Source organism: Leiobunum rupestre, chromosome 11 (genome assembly GCF_980474605.1).
Source record: "Leiobunum rupestre chromosome 11, qqLeiRupe1.1.hap1, whole genome shotgun sequence".
Classification (NCBI taxonomy): Eukaryota; Metazoa; Arthropoda; class Arachnida; order Opiliones; family Sclerosomatidae; genus Leiobunum; species Leiobunum rupestre.
In genome coordinates, this window is record NC_143394.1 from 34,916,857 (window position 1) to 34,934,093 (window position 17,237).

The 17,237-nt window shown below is 40.8% G+C and overlaps 1 protein-coding gene across 1 annotated transcript; it reads right to left on the reverse strand.

The window, feature by feature from the left end:
- Positions 1-753: 753 nt before the first annotated feature.
- LOC149922375 (uncharacterized) lies at positions 754-16,921 on the reverse strand. Its single transcript, XM_090163551.1, has 7 exons — positions 16,435-16,921; positions 16,043-16,374; positions 15,317-15,852; positions 14,633-14,793; positions 9,905-9,973; positions 9,741-9,824; positions 754-1,030 (listed from the first exon to the last, which is right to left on the reverse strand). The coding sequence occupies exons 1-7, from the start codon at positions 16,762-16,764 to the stop codon at positions 968-970; spliced, it is 1,575 nt and encodes a 524-aa protein (XP_090019677.1). The 5' UTR covers positions 16,765-16,921; the 3' UTR covers positions 754-967.
- Positions 16,922-17,237: the final 316 nt, after the last annotated feature.

Below are 17,237 nucleotides of genomic sequence, written 5' to 3' on the forward strand. Positions count from 1 at the left end.
TTTCAAATTTGGCGCGGTTTTAACATAACGGAACTCTTGGGTTTAATTAATATAGGAGCTAAGGAGCGCTTCGACTCCTAAAACTTAAAGCTAGAAAATGGGTAACTCACTCGCAAGGAGAGTACCCGGGGTGTTTATTGCCGATTTTGTTCAAAGTTGGGCGTAATGTAGACCTATATGAGATATGAAATTTCCTAAAAGGAGAAAACATTTTCGGCTGCCAATGCAAATCGAATGGGTAGTGCAACGTCTCCTTTTGGAGAATTTTGTATCTAATATAGGTCTATATTACGCCCGACTATGAACAAATTCGGCAATAAACACCTCGGGTACTCTCCTTGTCAGTGTTTAAAGAACCGGAGAAATATATTTTACTGTGATTTAAAAATGACCGGCCCTTGTCTTCGCGCTTTCGCCACCCTTAACGTGGAAGTTCATATTCCCTTTAAAGAAGTTCAGTGGCACAGAACGATCATATATTCATCATGGATTAAATAACCTAATGTAAGGTTATTTAATGACTGGATACACATGCTTCGTGGAGTCTTACTAATACATAAAAAACGGTGGGTTTAGTACCGAAGAAATTTGAGCATACTATAAGTGGTTTAAAGTTATTAAAATAAATATTTAGTTGGTATTAAAATAAAGGACCATACGCGGGTCCTAATATTAGTATTATATATATATCTACACAATATAGATTAGATCCCTAGGGTTATATTTTTGTGTTGAATTGTACATGTACTCGAAGATAGACGCGATAGTTCGTTAGACGATTCGACGGATAGAAATAGTATCACAGTTTTAAAATTTTTTGCGCTTTTTAAGTAGATATGAGCATTTTAAGCTACGGTTTTTGGCTTTTCTGTTCTGTTAAAAGAGTATGGTATCCGATAGTTCGTTGGTGGATAGTCTTACAACACATAAATTTGTGAAGAGGTAACGATGAACTGTAGAGAACGAATCACTTCCCGATATTCGTAATACGCATCATTAAGGCGATATAGCCAACAGAAATTCCGATCAGCTGTAGGAATTAATTGCAATTATTAGTTTAAATCAAACTACACGCTACCCCGTACGAATAAAAACCATTGAAATTTAATTAGGAACCTATTGAACTCGTAATGGATAGGAAATAATTTATTGGTTCCAATTGTAAAGTTATTTGTGTAATATCATAAGTGGTATTACTCTAAGTACCCAAGACGCGCTGTTCTCTGGGACATGTTCTCCCCCTTTTCGTGACGTCAGCACGTGAGGTGGTGCAGGGGGCCGTTGCCAGCGCGAGAAATCCTCGAGAGAATCGAAGAGAGAAAGATTTGAATTTTATTTCTGCTAGTGGCGCCCACTAATGTGCCAAACGGGAATTAACGGGGCTGAGGGTTAGGCCCACGCAATATTTTTACCAACCTTGGGTTAGGCCGTTTCTCTTGTATAGAAGATTTTGGGGGAAAGAATATTAAAAACTAACCCCCTCTCCGCGAATCGAGCCGAGCCTCGGGAATCGAGAGGAAACTCGAGAGACATTCGTTTTTTTCTTCCCCTTCGGTTTTATAGTAACCAAGCACTAAAGCGTAACCCTACCGCGGCAATGGTTACCATTCATTTTAGTAGCAGGTATAGAAAGTACTATTTTAAAGAGAGAGAGTTTGGCACACGGACAAGCATGGCCCCCATAGAATTCGTTCGAAGTTGGGTACTTAGAGTAATACCACTTATGGCAATATTTATAATACGTTCCCCATTGCAAAAGAAATGGTAAGAATAATTGGTATTATTGGAACTAGGCAGCATGACGTCACGTCGTACCTTTGACTATGGCCGCCATGTTGGTATGCTTTTTATCCCAATTGGGAAAAAAAGTATTGGTGACGTATAACTACGTCATGCTGCTAAGTCCCTATAGTTGTTTCTGTAAAATAAAAATAAAAAATGTTGCTTCTACGTCCCAAGACACACGCCCTAGAAAAGTATATTCCTCTGGCGACTGTAGCGCACGTTCGTAGACTTGTAAAAGTAAGCGACTGTGATGTAAGAGCCACATTTAAACAAGAAGGTCACGTTGCTGTATAAAAAAACCTATTATATTCATTTTTTTAAGAATAGCAGGGTTCCCACACGTCAGGGAATTTAAAAATGGGCCTAAAAAGTCAGGGAAATGTCAGGGAATTTTAAGAATTGGTAAAAAAAAAGTCAGGGAATTCAATTTTATCTTGGCACTTTTTGAAGGTATTTTAACTTCAGATCTATGACAAATTCCACGATTATAATTTTATTTCCTTGAATGTTTGGCTAATTGTTTCAACATTGCAATAACCTTTTTACTGAAATATAAGATCATCTAAATTTATTAACTTCTGATAAAAGAAAAATTTTGGCCTTAATAAATCTGTTAAAATGGTCAGGGAAAACAGGGAATTTGAATCTGAAAATTTTGTGGCAACCCTGAATAATTCCCAAATAAAATTATAAATCCAATAGGCGCTTCAATTAATCATCTTAAAAAAAATGCCAAGAAGTAATAATTCCGGAAAATAAAATTTCACTATTCAAATTAAGGCAATATTCATTCATGTTTTTAATAAGCGCTTATGAACCTCGGCTACATTTTGGAGACCCTATATAAATAAAATGGATAACTTATTGGATTGGAGTCGCAATTCGCATTCGACATATATTGGGATGAAATTCAATATCAATTCAATTGGTAAGTTTTTCGTTTTTGACTTTCAAGTTAGAGCTGGGGAGGGGTTTGACGTCAATTTAAAAAACGTCATTCGGTTGCCGTTCGTCGCATTTACAAAGCCACACTCTGATGACGTTTCAGTGACGTTTTTTGAATCGACTTCCACCCCTCACATCTCCTTTGAAAGTCCCTTTAACTCCCTTACCGAAAACACCTTTGGGAATCTATTGGCTCTAATTTGAAAGTTAATTTCAATATTTCCAATAAATTTCCCGATGGAAATAAAAGGGTAAGATCTCCAATGTGGCCTTCTTATTTTAACAGGGTTGCCACAAAATTTTGATATTCAAATTCCCTGACTATTCCCTGTTTTCCCTGACCATTTTAAGAAATTTTCCCTGACTTTTTAAGGCCAAATTTTTATTTTATATTTGACTTTTATCAGAAGTTAATAAATTTTAATGAGCTTATAATTCAGTAAAAAGGTTATTGCAATGTTGAAAAAATTAGCCAAACTTTCAAGGAAATAAATGATAATCATAGAATTTGTCATAAATCTGGTCTAAAAAATAACTTTAAAAAAGTGCCAAGAGAAAATGTAATTCCCTGACTTTTCCATGACTTTTTACAAATTCTAAAAATTCCCTGACATTTCCCCGACTTTTTAGGTCCATTCTTAAATTCCCTGACTTTTCCCTGATTTCCCTGACGTGTTTAATGTAACTCTTACGCTACAGTCTCTTACTTTTACCAGCTGTAAATTCACCACTGATCTTATTTTATTAAGGTGTAGTTCACCACCGATGCCCTTTAGCCCAGGGCGAAATACTACCATGGAAAACAATCAGTATTCCGAGGTGTAAAAAGCCAACTGGTAAACAGATTCAATAGAATTTTCGGCGTGCTAAATAATTAGTTTATTGGTCTATTGGACTTTTTTTTTTACTGAGAAAACGTCAAAATTATATTTCTAAGAGACTGCATTTCACCTTGCAGTTGAAAAATTATCTTACTTAGAACTCTAAAATAAAATGGCCACTAATAGCCATATTTTCTACTGGTTCATTCCGAACGGATTTTTTCAAAAATGTATTTATCTATAATTATGGAGAATACCTAGTTTGAGACAATCCGTGTGGAATAAGTTTAATTTTCAGCCTGCACGACAGGGCGGGGTAGGATAAACGTCACTGGCGCGTGCTTCAATCTCGTAGGTTTTAGGGGGAAAATGAGATACCCTGCTGATTTGATTTTTCTAGGGGGAAGGAACCGAGGGGTCGGACATTCAAAGAAATCCCGTACACTTTACAGGAAATCCGAAATCCAGCCTGGCAAGAAAACCGATGTTAAATCTTATGAACCCGGCAAGAAATCCGATGAGAAAACTGGAAATCCGGCAAGAAATCCAGAAATCCGATGTGAAATATTATGAATCCGGCAAGAAACACTGAAATCAGCTAGAAATCTTGAAATCCAGCGAGGAATCACGAAATCCGACGAAAAATTGCCAAATCGAGAAATCCGCGAGAAATCTTGAAATCCAGCGAGGAATCACGAAATCCGACGAAAAATTGCCAAATCGAGAAATCCGCGAGAAATCTTGAAATCCAGCGAGAAATCACGAAATCCGACGAAAAATTGCCAAATCGAGAAATCCGCGAGAAATCTTGAAATCCAGCGAGAAATCACGAAATCCGACGAAAAATTGCCAAATCGAGAAATCCGCGAGAAATCTTGAAATCCAGCGAGAAATCACGAAATCCAGCGAGAAATCACGAAATCCGACGAAAAATTGCCAAATCGAGAAACCCGCTAGAAATCTTGAAATCCAGCGAGGAATCACGAAATCCGACGAAAAATTGCCAAATCGAGAAACCCGCTAGAAATCTTGAAATCCAGCGAGGAATCACGAAATCCGACGAAAAATTGCCAAATCGAGAAATCCGCGAGAAATCTTGAAATCCAGCGAGAAATCACGAAATCCGACGAAAAATTGCCAAATCGAGAAATCCGATAGAAATCTTGAAATCCAGCGAGGAATCACGAAATGCGACGAAAAATTGCCAAATCGAGAAATCTTGAAATCCAGCGAGGAATCACGAAATCCGACGAAAAATTGCCAAATCGAGAAATCTTGAAATCCAGCGAGGAATCACGAAATCCGACGAAAAATTGCCAAATCGAGAAATCCGCTAGAAATCTTGAAATCCAGCGAGAAATCACGAAATCCGACGAAAAATTGCCAAATCGAGAAATCCGCTAGAAATCTTGAAATCCAGCGAGAAATCACGAAATGCGACGAAAAATTGCCAAATCGAGAAATCTTGAAATCCAGCGAGGAATCACGAAATCCGACGAAAAATTGCCAAATCGAGAAATCCGCTAGAAATCTTGAAATCCAGCGAGAAATCACGAAATCCGACGAAAAATTGCCAAATCGAGAAATCCGCTAGAAATCTTGAAATCCAGCGAGAAATCACGAAATCCGACGAAAAATTGCCAAATCGAGAAATCCGATAGAAATCTTGAAATCCAGCGAGGAATCACGAAATGCGACGAAAAATTGCCAAATCGAGAAATCTTGAAATCCAGCGAGGAATCACGAAATCCGACGAAAAATTGCCAAATCGAGAAATCCGCTAGAAATCTTGAAATCCAGCGAGAAATCACGAAATGCGACGAAAAATTGCCAAATCGAGAAATCTTGAAATCCAGCGAGGAATCACGAAATCCGACGAAAAATTGCCAAATCGAGAAATCCGCTAGAAATCTTGAAATCCAGCGAGAAATCACGAAATCCGACGAAAAATTGCCAAATCGAGAAATCCGCTAGAAATCTTGAAATCCAGCGAGAAATCACGAAATGCGACGAAAAATTGCCAAATCGAGAAATCTTGAAATCCAGCGAGGAATCACGAAATCCGACGAAAAATTGCCAAATCGAGAAATCCGCTAGAAATCTTGAAATCCAGCGAGGAATCACGAAATCCGACGAAAAATTGCCAAATCGAGAAACCCGCTAGAAATCTTGAAATCCAGCGAGGAATCACGAAATCCGACGAAAAATTGCCAAATCGAGAAATCCGCGAGAAATCTTGAAATCCAGCGAGAAATCACGAAATCCGACGAAAAATTGCCAAATCGAGAAATCCGATAGAAATCTTGAAATCCAGCGAGGAATCACGAAATGCGACGAAAAATTGCCAAATCGAGAAATCTTGAAATCCAGCGAGGAATCACGAAATCCGACGAAAAATTGCCAAATCGAGAAATCCGCTAGAAATCTTGAAATCCAGCGAGAAATCACGAAATGCGACGAAAAATTGCCAAATCGAGAAATCTTGAAATCCAGCGAGGAATCACGAAATCCGACGAAAAATTGCCAAATCGAGAAATCCGCTAGAAATCTTGAAATCCAGCGAGAAATCACGAAATCCGACGAAAAATTGCCAAATCGAGAAACCCGCTAGAAATCTTGAAATCCAGCGAGGAATCACGAAATCCGACGAAAAATTGCCAAATCGAGAAACCCGCTAGAAATCTTGAAATCCAGCGAGGAATCACGAAATCCGACGAAAAATTGCCAAATCGAGAAATCCGCGAGAAATCTTGAAATCCAGCGAGAAATCACGAAATCCGACGAAAAATTGCCAAATCGAGAAATCCGATAGAAATCTTGAAATCCAGCGAGGAATCACGAAATGCGACGAAAAATTGCCAAATCGAGAAATCTTGAAATCCAGCGAGGAATCACGAAATCCGACGAAAAATTGCCAAATCGAGAAATCCGCTAGAAATCTTGAAATCCAGCGAGAAATCACGAAATGCGACGAAAAATTGCCAAATCGAGAAATCTTGAAATCCAGCGAGGAATCACGAAATCCGACGAAAAATTGCCAAATCGAGAAATCCGCTAGAAATCTTGAAATCCAGCGAGAAATCACGAAATCCGACGAAAAATTGCCAAATCGAGAAATCCGCTAGAAATCTTGAAATCCAGCGAGAAATCACGAAATGCGACGAAAAATTGCCAAATCGAGAAATCTTGAAATCCAGCGAGGAATCACGAAATCCGACGAAAAATTGCCAAATCGAGAAATCCGCTAGAAATCTTGAAATCCAGCGAGAAATCACGAAATCCGACGAAAAATTGCCAAATCGAGAAATCCGCTAGAAATCTTGAAATCCAGCGAGAAATCACGAAATCCGACGAAAAATTGCCAAATCGAGAAATCCGATAGAAATCTTGAAATCCAGCGAGGAATCACGAAATGCGACGAAAAATTGCCAAATCGAGAAATCTTGAAATCCAGCGAGGAATCACGAAATCCGACGAAAAATTGCCAAATCGAGAAATCCGCTAGAAATCTTGAAATCCAGCGAGAAATCACGAAATCCGACGAAAAATTGCCAAATCGAGAAATCCGCTAGAAATCTTGAAATCCGCGAGAAATCACGAAATCCGACGAAAAATTGCCAAATCGAGAAATCCGCTAGAAATCTTGAAATCCAGCGAGAAATCACGAAATCCGACGAAAAATTGCCAAATCGAGAAATCCGCTAGAAATCTTGAAATCCAGCGAGAAATCACGAAATCCGACGAAAAATTGCCAAATCGAGAAATCCGCGAGAAATCTTGAAATCCAGCGAGAAATCTTGAAATCCAACGAGAAATTGCGAAATTCGCGATAAATCCTAAAATCCGACGATAAATCTATAAATCCTGAAATACGACAAGAAATCTCTAAATCCGGGGGAAAATTTAGAAATCCGGGTAAAAATCCTAAGAACCGCGAGAAATCCGGAAATCTCGCAATCCGACGAGAAATATCGAAATTCGACGATAAAATCCGGGACAAAGGTAAAGAAATTCGAAATCCAACAATTTCAAAATCCCGTACACATTTTTTGTGAATGTCCGACCTCCATTGGCTGATACAGAAACAACTGCAGGGGGGGGCGCTAAAAGACATCTTGAGCTATGGGGGTAATAACAAGCGTCAAGGGGGGGGGCGCCCCCCATATGTATCCGCCATTGCCGACCTCTCGGAAGGAACTTACTTTTGTGGTAATTGGGAGCAACTCTAAAATTCTCGACATAGTCCTACTCCCGACAGTATAAATAAATAATCTTTTTTTATACTTCTTTTGAAAGAACACGATAGCTCAGTGTGTATTGCGCCAATAAATATGATCATTATTCTCAAGGTTTAAATAATGATACGTCGAAGGTATGACAATTTTTTTTCCACTTAGGCACTATGTTAGAACTTGGCAAAACAAGTGAACTATTCCCCTAATGATTCCTCCGAGATTATATCGTTAACGATTAAAAATGTTATTGTTGGCGACGGTATCCCGTAGCAACCCTTTCCCCCTTACAGCAATCATTCGCGTTACTTTCCACCAGTTTCGTCATCCGAAACGCAGGCTTCACCCTTCGCTGACTTTCTTGGTCTTAATACACTTCCGTACAAAACTCAATATTTCATCCCCCCGTTTTCAATATCGAATTACTCGAGACTTGTCGTGATAACGAACCTCTGGTTGTGACGTACGCGACACGGGTCGATAATTAGCACTTAGTTCCTCAATTATACCAGAAGCTTATAATATACCTTCTACGAGACCCGAGGGGCTAATCACTCCGCGTAATCGGTGTACAGAGCCGTACCTTTGACTGTACTAATGGGATTACGCGTAATCTTTGAAGTCCCTGCCTTTGGCAGTGGTAATCTAAGCGTAATCCGGTGTACAGATTTTCTAAGAGTGGTTAGCCCCTCGACGAGACCTCACAAAACCACAAAGCAGCGCCTATAATGACAAAACAAACCCATAGGAGAGAACGACCAAAATGGGAACCCTTTGAGGTATTAGAAATATTAGCGGCTATGAACCGCGCGTGTACATTTGAAATTTTTAGGTAGAAAAATTAAAACTGAACTGCCTAGAGCAGTGGTTCCCAAAAGGTGTTCCGTGGAAGGGTCACAAGGGTTCCGAGAATTCGCAACGCGGCCATCTTTGTTTGAGTCAAGAGTCTTTTAAGATAAGTTAAAAAATGAGTTGGGGTTCCGCCAGAATTAGGTGGATAATTTAGGGTTCCATAGAAAAACCAAATTGGGAACCGCTGGCCTAGAGATAAAGGTACTTTTTTAAACCATTTCGGGCAATTCGTCACTGCTGCGAAGATACACTTTTCTTCGACCAATAGACCCATAACAAAAGAAGGGCCGCAGACGAGGCTTAAGTGAGACCTCTGGACGGAACATCCTGTTTGTGACGTTTTGAACCACGTGACCGCCATTGAAATATACAGGCGGAAGTAAGGAAACAGATGTTCCGTCCAAATGCTGGGTTGCCAGGTAAAAATGTTAATTTTCGGCCCCCCAACTTTCATCATGGGTCTATTAATTTAAGGACGTTTCAGTGACATTGACACTTATTCCTATCCCTCTATCGGGGAAATTATGTGGAACTGACTGCGCAAGTGCGAAGGTATCACATTGAGCGCCCATCTTCGAAAATATTCCCGTTTTCTGTTTTTCAAACGTGGCCTTGATACCTTTGCATAGAGAGAGATACGCATATTTTAGTCGCGAGCTAGGAGCAACAAACACAAGGAGAACGCAGCTAGCCTTTAAACACGCTAACTCAGTTTTGTGTACAAATTTCATTGGACAAACCTTTGCACTGAACGTTGTACGGAAAGGGGAAGACAATTTCCGAAATTTTCCCCTTCTGACGTCAGCAGGCGCTAAAGCGTCTAACCAATGAAAAATGTACGCGAGAAAATGCACGACTTTTGCGTTCTCCTTGTGTGGGGTAGTGTGTTTGTTGCTCCTAGGTCGCGAGAGGGGTCGAAAAAAAGTGTTTTATGTTTTATGGAAGGATTGGAAGCTGAAATTTCCCTGTATTGATTTGTACGAGTATGTTTCGAGCGAATAACGTTAGTAGTATAGGGAGCTACTTAAAGTTTTGAAAATAGTCCAAGCCAATCGCAATCGGGTCAAACAAAAGCCGTACAAATCAAATAGACGCGTCAACTTACGGTCAAAAAGAAAGGTTTAGTCAGGGTAAAAAATCCGCAGATTGAAAATCCGTTGTCCACGTTCTGGCACAGAAGTCCCATTATCTAATTATAAACGTATCTTTTAGATTAGTGACAGTAATTTTGTCAAGGTTTTAAACCGCGATCATTTGTTTTGTTCTTACCTTAAGTCGCTCCGTGTTTAAAATCGATTTCGACATGTACCCATCCAGAACGATTACTGTAAAGTTTAGCTGTAGAAAAAAAAAGAACAAGATGGCACAGACATTTAAGTAAACACACAATTTCCCCGATGTATTAACTATATTTTATATATTAAATTTAACAAACCCAAGAGGAATTTTATCGATTCACAAGAGTTTTTAGAATTACCGGGTTTTGAAATTAAGGTATCGAAACGCAAACGAGTTAAATGGCGCCTGTATCAATTGGTACGAAATTCAAATAAGACAATAGTGTGTACGCGGGCTGTGGGCTAATTGTCCATAAATCTCACTTAAAATACAAATTTCTTAATGCAACCGAAAACGTAGTTCAAAAAGGATCAGTACTAACTAAAAATATAATATTCAACCAAGTCGGTCTTAATTTAAAAAAATTAGGTACATTTAAATTCGAAAATCACCGAAAATCACTAACATGGTCAAATGCCCCACTTACGGGGCCCCGATCTCACGAATGTTAGCAATGCCGGCTAGGACATGATATTTGCAATTGATTTACGTCTATGTACCTCTAACTTACCGCGGGAAATCGTGCGAACACCGGTGGCGCCGAACACAGTCCCACGCAAGGAGAACGCAGCTAGCCTTTAAACACGAAAAGGCAATGTTGTGTACAAATTTCATTGGAAAAGCCTTTAAGCTGAAAGTTTTACGGGCGGGGGGAAGACAATTTCTGAATTTTCTCCTTCCAACGGCAGCAGGTGCTAAAGGGTCTAACCAATGAAAATTGTACACAAGGAAATGCACGACTTTTGACGCGTTGCGTTCTCCTTGTGTGGGGTGCTGTGTTTGTTGCTCCTAGGACCTAGGAGCAACAAACACAGCACCCCTAGGTGCTAGTTACTATTCCACTAAATGTTAATCATGCGCCATTTTTGGCATATTTAAAATAAAATAATCTGAGTCTGTAAACGCTGCTTTCATTTTGGCCGGATGTAAAGCGTTTGTCTGGCAGCGCTGTTTCTTCACAGCCAAAATGGCGAACGTTTTTCCTTAGGTTGTCCTTGGCTTTTTCAACCGTTAGTAGACAGTTATTATTTTTTGAATTTATGCGACGTAACACTTTTTTTAATGCTGTTGCACCGTTCACAGCGCCATCTCGCGGTCCAAAACTGAGACATGGCAATCATTTCTGATATCTGTGCTATTTTTCGCGCGGCCAGTATTTTTTAAAGCGCAAGTAGAATACAAAGCAGACATAAATAGTCATTTTTTTTTGTTAAAAACACAGAAGAGAAAACAGTAGAAAGGACTGCCAACTTTTATCTTTCTGTATATATATTTTTTCTTTTTCTTTTGTTTTTGTTTTTGAGTATCTGTATCAGGGTGTGTATGGTGCGAAGGCCTAGTTGTCATGTGCACCAAAATAAAGTTTATAATTTTTTGAAAAAAAAAAGAAACAATTTTGGGCGCCATCTTAGTTATTGGTTTGAAATGGTCTGGATTCCCTAACTTCCCTAAGCGGTACTCAAAATGTAAGAAGAACGAGAAAGGTTTGGTCGAGGGAAGAATATTTTGAAAGTTTAAAACCGCAAGTTAAAAAATGATAAGTTAATTCAAAAGTTTGGCGACAATCGGGACCCGTATCAAATACCCGAAAAAGAGTATTTGGTAGTCAGTGGCGTAGACAAGGGGGGATGTAATTTTGGCTGTACTAAAATTTAACCCCCTTCTCGACCCCCTCAGGTATTTTACACCCCTTCCTTGAAGGATTTCTGACTACGCCACTGTTGGTAGTGCATCAAGTCTGGGCTAAGGCTTATTAATTGTATCAAACCACTTTTTACGATTTTTCACCGACAATAATTTAGTTTTCACATTGATAGCCAGGGCCGTAACAAGGGGGGGGGGGGGCACTCGGGCAGTGGTGTAGTCGGGCCAGGGCGTCGCCCCGCCTTGGTTTTTCCATTTTTCCAGGGCGTGCCCTGCCTCTTTTTTTTTTCAACTTGCCAGGGTGCGCCTTGCTTCTATTTCGTAAATCATTTTTCTCGAGTAAAGGGTGTGTGAATTTATTATAAATTTTACCCGCAGGAAAATACCATAACAATTTCAAATCGTACCTAGGTACGGCCAGCTTCGATCACGCTAAAAATCGAAGTTGGACGTACATTTATTGTGGCCGGTACAGCCAACTTCGATTATGCGCTAAATCGAAGTTGGCCCAACCCAGGTAGCGCCCCGGTTCTTTTATTCAAGACTACACAACTGCACTCGGGCCGTGCCCTACCTGGAATTTGAAGTGCCCTACCTAGAATTTTGAGATGAAATTGAAATCTGAGAAAAAAGTGCCCTACCCAGATATTTTGGTGATCATTAAAGTTTTTCAGTTCAACGCATTTTTATTTTAATATTATATAATTAAATTTTTTCGTTAAAAAAATTAGCAATTAGCAATATAAACAAATAAATTTATAAAATATGAATAACTATAAATGTTAAATATTTGTCGAACCATCGCCACCATAGTCTATCTCTCTCTCTCTTCGTCGTGACACCTGATCATGGCCGCCTCCACGCGCTCGTTCCGCGTGTAAACTTGCAGTCAATCTAACACAAACGGGCCGCCCGTCACTCGTTACAGGCTCTGATCGGCTGCCAATTGAGCGTCAATTTAAAAATATACATTGCGGAGCGCCTCGCTCGCTCATACTACGCCACTAAAAACAGTGCCCTACTCAAATTTTAAGGCTGGTTACGACGCAGTTGATAGCTAATAACCGTCGGAATATAGAGTAAAGGCAGTGCTACGTCACACGACGTCACCAATGCTTTTTCCTATTCAGGGCCGTACTGGCTAGTAGTTGGCCCCACCGGCTATGCAATCGTGTTGGCCGCATTTCCCATTAATACCAAATTCTTCCTCTTTGGTCCCCAATTTGAGTTGGCCGCGATCTGACCGGCGATCGCCGGTTAGCCACCCGGGCCAGTTCGGGCCTGTTCCTATTCATAAAAAATTCGCGCCCACAATGGCGGCAATGGCCAAAGCTACAGAGTGCTACTACTTTATTGAAAAATTTAAGACTATAATCTCTTTTGCTACTCCCACGACAAGTGTTTAAACAACATACTCGCCCCATATTCCAAATTTGAAATTTTCAGTCGCCTCAAACTTTTAAGTAACTGCTATGACGACCACCACTTTTATTTTCTTAGACTTAACTATTATTTTTAATACGAGATGGCGCTGTAATAGGACTGAAAACAATTTGGTCCAAGACCATTAGAAAATGTCTACGTCGCGTCGTTTCACGAGTTGCTGAAATTCTATTTTGAATTATCGACTATTTGTCGGTGTGTTAGTTTGATTTCTTCCAGCTTCGAATTTGGCGTCTAACGCGATCTCGCAACCGATCTACTTAATTATTTAACCTACATCTAAGATTAAGGACCATATGAGTCAAATGATATAGATCGATTCCAAATGTCAGTGGGTGACATATCTTGCGAAGACTTACTTCCCCTACGTCATAAAATCATTTGTTCTGTCACCTTCCCTCCCACTCATCTCTAAAGCTTAAAAGTCCACAAAATCGGTTAAAAAATTCGGGCAAAATTAATGTAGCTTCCCAAAACATTCGATTATATAGCGCCATTCTCAACATTTACGGCCGATTATGTATCAGAAAAACCGTTACAGTTGTTGAACGATTTTTAGTTTTTTTCGGTTGTGACGTCACGATAGGTATCGGATGTCTATGGTGTAAACCTGTTCAGCGAACAAGTTTATAGCAGGATAGCTTTATAGCATTTTCCATTTGATTGTTCAAGATTCGCTCCGAATCTGTCTCGGACGTCATAGATCTCACCCCAATCGACTAGAGTAAAACCACGTGTTGTGGTTTTTCGTCCGCTAGTAATTTGAATTTTCCCTGCTTCGTCTGCCATTTTGCCAAAAAATCTAAAAGGAACACGCAAAAATCCGTTGATCTGTCGAAATCGGCAGATCGGGTTTGGGCTATCTCGGTACACCCGACAGCAGGAAATGGAACATAAAATGTTGATCAGAGCGATCTAGAGCGCTCGAGAGCAGTCAAATAGAAAAAGCTATTAATAAACGAAAGTTTGTTGAAGATTTTTACTAGCCCCTTTTTAGCTTATTTTAAACGACTATTGTGCGGCTTGGCGGTCAACAACCTTTTACGTCACAATAACAAACGGTAACGCCAAGTACCGGGTTATTTTACTATTTTGGTTGTTGAACTCTGGTAGGGAAGGAAATTTTCACTCAAAGCCTTTCGGAATCGACCCATGGGGTTTTTAGCTCGGTTCTAAAGTCTTCATCTGTAGTATCTCGATGAGTCGATAACGGAGTCGATAATTTTTAAGTGGGTAACGGGTTTTCTATAGATCGTTTAGAGTTGACTGCGTTGAGTTTGCAAGTTCTCTCCCCACTGGTTTAAGGGGTTTTCCCCCGAGATCTTCGGTTTCCCCTTCCATAAAAACTTGTTGAGGTTAACGGTAATAGTTAGTGTAGGGAGCTGTTGGCTCGCGTGGCTTGCAGGGCTTGCCACCACCCTCCTACGCATTGTAACCCGGCCACCTGAATTAAAAGGCTTTAAAAGTCGCTCGATGACTTAGGCCTAGGGTGGTGCCTTGGGTATTAGCCTAGCTGATTATTATTATTATTATTATATATGGAAAAAATTGATCGGGCTAAAAACGTCTTACTTTGTTTTGCATCATGGCGCCGAATCCACCGATGAACAGAACACGAACTATCATGATAATGTGACGCACTAAGTATGTGAGACACGTGCTTTCGAATGTTTTCCAATCGCAAGTTCTCCAGAAACCCAAGTACGTTCCGCATGCCACCGCGATCAAGTCACCTTTGGGGAAATTCGAAATATAATAAGACGCGTTTATTCGCGAGTTTATAATTATGCAGTGGCGTACCTAGACGAATGCTGTGCATTGGGGCCCCACAAGTTTGGCCTCCCGCCGTGACGTGGTATGAGTATATAGGCAGCATTTTCCCATTTTACATTGGGACAAATTTTTATAGCTACGCCACTGTAATTATGTTTCACGTATGTTAGATTGCTACATGTATCTTCCGTTTGATAAATCTTTTCGGAGAGCAATTTCTAGAAGTAGCACATATTTTTGCTCGACAAAAAAGTCTTGCCCTCATAGTGAGCGAGTTTAGGGAGACGTGCCGAGGCATAGGATCAGCGCTTTATAATTTCAATTTAAGTGGCGTATTATCCTCGCTATGGTGGCGCTTATATTTTTAGGAATCTCATTAATTTTGTGAAATTCTTATATCCACGCGAGGGCGAGGGTACTAAATCTTATGGAACATAATTGTAGTCTTAGGTTTTAATATTTATTTTGCACGAACATACTTACCGACAACGGAGACGAAAATACAAGCTCCAAGACATTTCTCCATTCTCTTGACAAGTGTGCGGAGTCGATGGTGGTAAACGATGGTACGGTCGATTTCCAAGTACGACTCTCTGGCCAACAAAATCCTTTCATTGAACTCTTCCACGATCATGTTGACCGAAATGAACATGCCGAGAAAGATCAGGACGGGAATGCACTGAAGCATGACATTCAGGCATTCTAGAACAAGTCCGGCGATTGTGCAGATAAGAGGCCAAGGGTGTCCTTCCGTCTGCACCAAGATCCAACTGATCATCATGGTGGGGACCATTTTAGGCAAATCTTTCTTGGTAGCTTTCGCAATTGGTATGCAGAAATCAACGACTCGGCCGTAGACGATGTAACCGAGTACAACGCCGACAAACAGAGTGAAGATGACCGCCAATAAGAGACTCCACATGCGAGATTTCTTCAAGTAGAGCTCGGCGTAGTCGATCTCGACTGCCTGCTCACCTTCCTCACCATCTTGTTCCGGAGCCACCGAAGCTTTCGCCCTGCTATAAACCCGAAAGTAAATTTTCAGTTAAATAATTCGTAATTGTCTCGCCCCTTTCCCTCGCGAGCATGCTTTTTTTGGTATAAAGAGAAACCATAGTCAAACCGGTTGTATAGCTAGTCTCCGTAGCGCAAACTGTAATACAGTTTTACGGAGATTTTATCGGGAGCGCCTATTCATCAATGACCTACCGAGCCGTTCGAGATCGTCGTCTGGTACTTTGTTGCTCGTACATTCCGAGCGGCGGCGGTGGCCCCAGTCCATCAACCACCGACCGCCCGGGATTCCTCAGTTCCTCTTCCAGGCGATTTTGCTTCTCGTTGGCCATGAGCTCGGCGATGTCCGTCCGCAAGAAAGTTGTCTGATGGAAAGACGACATGAAGAAATCCAAAGAGCTCATTAACCAGCCAATATCGCCGCTTTTGATAATCAGGGTCAATTGCAACAAGGCAACTTGGAAATAGGACAAGACCTCGAAGGTCATCCAATATCGGCTAACTCCTCCTTCTTTAGTCTCTTTTACCTGAAATACGAAAGATACGGCAATGGGCCATTCCAATAAAAACTATTTTTCCGGTCTTACTTTATCGTCCATAATGATGAAAACGCAGCATGAAACGGCCGTCCCGAACATGATCAGGAACATGAAGCCGGAGTATATCCCCGCCAGAACGTGTAAGGCTTTGTGGCAACAGTGACCCAGGAGCTCCTTTTCCACGCCCAGTTGTGCCGATAAGGGGTATCGTAAGCAATTCGGCAATAGACCGAAACATCTGGCGTATCCGATGACGGGCATATGAGATTCTTCGGTTTGAAAGTAGTCGTTGACATCTTTCTGGATTTCATTTTTGTCCATATCCACGTCACTCGATTCCTCTTGCACGGAATCGGGTGGCAGGCCAATCCGATACATTTCGGCGGACGGCTCTTAGCTATCGGCGGCTCGTTTTAGAATATCGCGAATCTATTCCGCTTTGAGCGATCAACAGTTGTCCTTAACCGTCCCCGAATGTCTCTTCCAATGTTCGGAGGCCGATCGTAATACCTTGGTAGAGGTACTTTCATCGAACGCGTGCCGCTCTCTCTCCGACTAGTTGGGCGTCCGTAAAAAATAGTCAATAACGCGAGAGTTAATCCTTTCCTCCTCGTACCCAGCCAGCGCCTTATTGTTTTGCAGCATCGGTACCGGTAAATCGCCATGATTTCTGTTAAGCGCCTGCGCTCATTTATGACACGTTTTCCAACGACCGAATCGATGGACCCTTTTTTCAACTAATCCACCTAGTCTCAGCCATTCGACGCTCTCCTTGGAAGTTCGCCAAATGAACTTACTCAAACCGCACCTACTAGTACTTGTTCATTGATCAATGTCGGCCTTCGCTACAA